The 5,110-nt window shown below is 35.1% G+C and overlaps 1 protein-coding gene across 2 annotated transcripts; it reads right to left on the minus strand.

Moving 5' to 3' along the window:
* Positions 1-1,348: 1,348 nt before the first annotated feature.
* LOC18442692 (putative serine/threonine-protein kinase WNK11) lies at positions 1,349-4,540 on the minus strand. 2 transcript variants are annotated; one of them, XM_088849683.1, is made up of 2 exons: positions 3,379-4,540; positions 1,349-1,999 (listed from the first exon to the last, which is right to left on the minus strand). In XM_088849683.1, exons 1-2 carry the CDS (start codon positions 3,880-3,882, stop codon positions 1,628-1,630), a joined length of 876 nt encoding a protein of 291 aa, XP_088705809.1. In that variant the 5' UTR covers positions 3,883-4,540; the 3' UTR covers positions 1,349-1,627. The 2 variants fall into 2 exon arrangements, with proteins under 2 accessions (XP_088705809.1, XP_088705810.1); XM_088849684.1 differs by having other exon boundaries at positions 1,349-2,013.
* Between the last annotated feature and the right edge of the window lie 570 nt (positions 4,541-5,110).

Raw genomic sequence — 5,110 nt, forward strand, 5'->3', positions numbered from 1 at the left:
ACCTTCTTTTTAAAAATTTTAGAATAGAGGATTTTAAAAAATAAGTTATATTGGTATAATAGATTTCTAATAACAAATTTTATTTCCATATATTATGAATTTAAATTATTAAAATAAAATGATTTTAAATTCGATATTTTCCAATAAAAATAAATGATATTTTATATTTTGACATTTTACTATAATTTTTATTATTGGCTTATACTAAATAAATAATAATTTATTTTAGCTTAAAAGCAACATTAAAAAGGGATAGTTTATCAAAATACTCAAAAGATAAATTACTCAACAATTTAACTTTTTTGGAAGTATTCCAATGTCAAGATCTTGTATTTTTTATAAGTATTTTAAAATTAAATCAAAAGATATCGGTGAAGTGTTAAATTGTTAATCCCTCAACAGTAATTCGATCAATTTTCCTTCAATTTTATGTAGTTACACTAGTGCATCACACCAGTTGTGGACTAGTACCTTATTGTTTACATGCGAAATCTGAGAAGAAGACCAGCCAATGTCTATCCCATCTCGATTCATATCCAAACTTAGTTAATTAAAATTAGAAGAGAAAAAGAGTTATGTTAAATTACAATTTATGAAAAATCAGTCCGAAAACGAAATTGTTATTCCCTGTGGGCTTTGAGAATTATAGCCTCCGCAACAAACTTGAACCCCAGGCCTTGTTATTGGCTTTATAATTCCATCCAAGTGCAAATTTTACGCGCATCAAAGAAAAGCCCAGCCCTATAATAAAAAATGAAGAGAAAATAAAAGAAAAAACAAGGAAAAAAAAAAAAAAAATGGCAAGTCTAGGCCGGCTGAGCCTGCACTGGGCCCTAGCCCCTGTGGCCCAGGCACTACTTTTTACGGCTGGGCCGACCAGACAGGGCCACCCATTACCACTTTTTAATGCCGCACTAAACATGGGATATTAGTGGAGACTTCCATGTAATAAAGAAAACCCAAAATGAAAAGTCCAGTATATTCTTTTCCAGATAAATATCGACTATGAACTTGTGAAAATAGCAAGTTCTCAAACTTTTCTAGGTTTTCTTACCGCAAAAATGCAGAATCTGATTTATACTTTAAATCACTATCCAGTCGTTCTTGATCGTCAAATCTTTTTCACAAAAATGTACCAAAGTTTTTCCCGATTTGCACAAAAAGAAAAATAAAACAAAAATCACACATGTTCAAAGCTGAGAAAACTGCTAAAAAGTTGGATTCTGCCCTGAAGTAATAGAACAATACATCACATAATTAAGACAAATTCAATCCACATTTATATGACAAAATCAACATAGAAAATTGATGTACAAAATAAAGGATGACTGAAGTAAAAGACAAAGAATGACATAAATTAAATCCATCTCTTCATGTAATGAAAATAAAATACAATATAAACATAAAAAACGTGGTCACCAAAATCAGGGAGTCATGATTTTTTACAAAATTAGTGGAATGGTACAAAAAGACTAATCTAGAGGCATCCCACTTAATTGAATCATGACTATGTACTACCAAAAAAAAAATACCACCACTTTTTACACTTGCCAAAAGAATGAGACCAGAACTTCCCGTGAAACAATAGCAAAAGACTGCAAAAGAAAATTAAGAATAATAAACCTCTTTACACCAGATCCTCCAAGTTATCAAAAAATGGGTCTTTGAGGAGCTCTGAGGCTGATGGTCTCTCACGTGGTTTCGCCAAACACTTCTCGATAAAAGCTTGAACTTCAGGGTCTTTCACCTTCCTCAAAGCCAAGGGCCTCATGCCATGGATGACCCGCTTGTAAATCTTGGCCACGCTGTCGCATTCACTGTAAGGGATTTCCACGGCGACCATCTCCAACACACACATACCAAAGGAGTATATATCAACCATCTCTGTGTAGTCCTCTTCATAAAGCTCAGGTGCCATGAACTCAGGCGTACCAAGTATGGAGTGAGCAATATGGTCACGCCCAACAATGGCAGCAAGGCCAAGGTCTCCTATTTTCACCTGCGCATCCATTTCTGGGTTACGCAGGAGCAAAAACCAGTAAAAAAGGACAAAAGGAAAAGACAAAACAGAGGGAAGCAAGATCAGCTATCGTAGTCTTCATGCGTGGTATTATAAATTACATAGGAATGAGAGATTTACAGAGATTGAAGTTTCAGACCTATGTAAACCTGCAAGGAAAAGGAACTGGAAAAAGAGATCCTTAACAAAAAGCATGTTAAAAAGGCCAACTCAAACCCATACACTACATCCAAAAAACCCTTTGAAGCAAAGCTTTGGTTAGAGAATACCATCCAAGTTCCATGGATATTGAAGCTTCAAAATTTTACTCACTAGGTTACCAGAACAACCCTGTCAAGTCTTGATTCCCCTGTTTCAGAACCTCCCCAAGAGATTTGTCCAACACCTTAGAAAGTACTTAAATGTAGTTCCCAAGCAATCTACTAGGGTTCTTGAGACCATTGATTTTCTCAAAATTTAGGATACTACTAGAATTTTGTTTTGGTAACTGAAATATATTATTGCGTAACTCGAGAAAACATCATTGTCACAAGAACCAGGCTCTGAAACCGATAAGAGGAACCCGATAGCAACTATATTTTGGATTGAAATTCAAAAAATTGACTGCTGAGCACTTGGCACCTCCTACAAATTTTAATCGTTATCATAACAACTAAATTGGGTAGTAGATTGATAAGATACCTGTATTATTTGGCATCCACAAAACAGGAAGATAACCATTGCAAAGGTCAGGCATATCAGTGATAGTCAATCACTAAAGTTAATTTTGACAAAAAGAATACAAAGATATCTTATTATATGAAAAGTAATCAGTGCATAAAAGAGAAACATAAAAACACAGTACTCAGAAAAACAGTGTACAATTAAGCAAGGAACTCGGAGAATAACCTAACCATAAAAAGACTTAATCTGAAAATCGAACATCAACATAATTCATAATTAATTACAAAAATCAAGAAGAAAAAGTGTGCAATACCTGCCAGCAAAACTAGCAATAAAAACAAACAGAAAAAGAGAATAAGGTTAAGCAATGAAAATTATTGAACAGCAAAAGAGTAAAAGGTTAAGCAAGAAGTCGAGTAACCCCTACTAAGAAGGACACACGAACCAAACTATAAAAACCATAAATCGTAACTAACCAATGTAAGATTAAACCAGAAATTCAAGAACTAATGAAATCACCATAAAAAGCAAAAAAAAATATAATAATAATTCAAGGCAAGTACATAACTAAATAATCCATAAACTATACCAACCAAAGAAAACAGAAATCGAGAAAAATACACAATCATCAAAACAAGAAATAAAAAAAATATATATATATTACACAATGACTAGACAAGAAATTGAAAACTAACCTCACCAACATTGCCATTGATGAAGACATTGCTACAATTGAGATCCCTGTGAATGATGCAAGGCTCATGCTTATGCAAATACTCCAAACCCCTTAGAATTTGCCTCGCCCATTTCTTCAAAGCCATGAGAGACACATTCTTGTACTTCTTCCTGTATTCCCTCAAGTTCCCAGAAGTGCAGACCTCTGTAATGAAATTTAGGGTATGGTTCTTTCTATCCAACCACACAGCATAGAGAGTAATGATATTCTTATGCCCCAAAGACCTCAGTAAACAGACCTCAGACTGAAGCCTCTTCACCATTCGTTCATCACCAGAGAACTTTCCTAGGTGAACCTGGTTCCATGCGATTTCGATGCCTTCTTCTTGATCAAAACCCCAGTAAACTTTCTTCACAGCCCCAGAGCCTAGAAGATCATTGTAACGCCCAAATCTCCCTGAAGGATCAGTCTCCACAAATGGCTCCGTGTCATTGTACAGAGGATCAGACTTTATGCTAGGCATCTCTCTGATCGAGAGATTGCAGAGAGATGTGAGAGAAAACTTGGGTAACTGTACAATCGCCAGGGTTCTTTAACCAAGAAAATCTCCGAAATCAAAAAGCAAGATAGATAGATAGATAGCGAGAGAGAGAAAGGGAGAAAGAGGAGAACGAGAAGGCTCTGGAACTAAAGACCCTAGGATTTCTCGAACCCTAAACAGATAGCAGAAGAAAGAAGCTCCGCCTCGAAAACCCTAGGGCTTCACCAAAGGGCTAAATAAACACTGAAGGGGAGCAAATAACAAGGAAATAAGAGGTGCGAGCTTCTTGAACGTGTTGAATTGCAGCCATGTATGATCCTACCAAATCTTTCACCAAAACCCTAATCCCTCGAACCAGAAAACCCTAGTTCTTCCTATTTGATAAACCTAATTCCCTCCAAAACCCTAATTCCCTCCAAACAGGACCAAAGCAAACACACGAAGTTCTCAAGAAAACCCAGAAATAAAGCGAAAAGCTCGAGAACCCTCAGAGCAATGAACTCAGAGAAACACCAACCAAGGGACTCCGAAACTCCAACCCACTACCAGAAGGTAAACGATATCTGCAAAGAAGGCAAAAGATCTCGGAATATAAAGAAGAAACCCTAGAAAGCTTTATCTGGTTCGATGCGGAAGGGTTTATCGATCAATCAGGAGTTTCCGATTAATAAGGATTGGGTTGAGTAGAGTTTAACCAGGGTTAGATTAACCGTTTCTAGATTTGACTGGGGTTAGATTTGGAAAGTTCTAAAGCATCTCCAAGAAGATTGGACTCTTGAAAAAGAAAGGGGATTAAAAAAGGACGGTCGTTTCGTGCGGACTAGACGGCATTTCTATGTTATGCTGTCCAGAAGTGTAAAGCGTTCATATTAATCATATAGATACAAATACGTGGTCTATCTAAAAATAATTATAATTATTTATTAAATATATTTTTAATATAATTAATGAGAAAAGTTTATGTAAGATTGCAACTTTAAAATGTAGAATTATAGATGCATCTTTAAAATCTATCGAAAATATTGTTTTAATGTTGAAAAACCTTCTATGTGATCATCTCGACATCAAAATGTATGAATATATAAAAAAAAAAGAAGTTTTTGAACCTAAAAAATAGTGCATCTTGCAACACATTATCTAGGCCGTCTATTTTCAACATTTTCATATGTTTATAAATCTCCTTGATTTTAACTATTTTTGGAGTTTAAAA

Source organism: Amborella trichopoda, chromosome 10 (assembly GCF_054954075.1).
Source record: "Amborella trichopoda isolate Santa Cruz 75 chromosome 10, AtrichopodaSantaCruz75HAP2 v2.0, whole genome shotgun sequence".
NCBI lineage: Eukaryota > Viridiplantae > Streptophyta > Magnoliopsida > Amborellales > Amborellaceae > Amborella > Amborella trichopoda.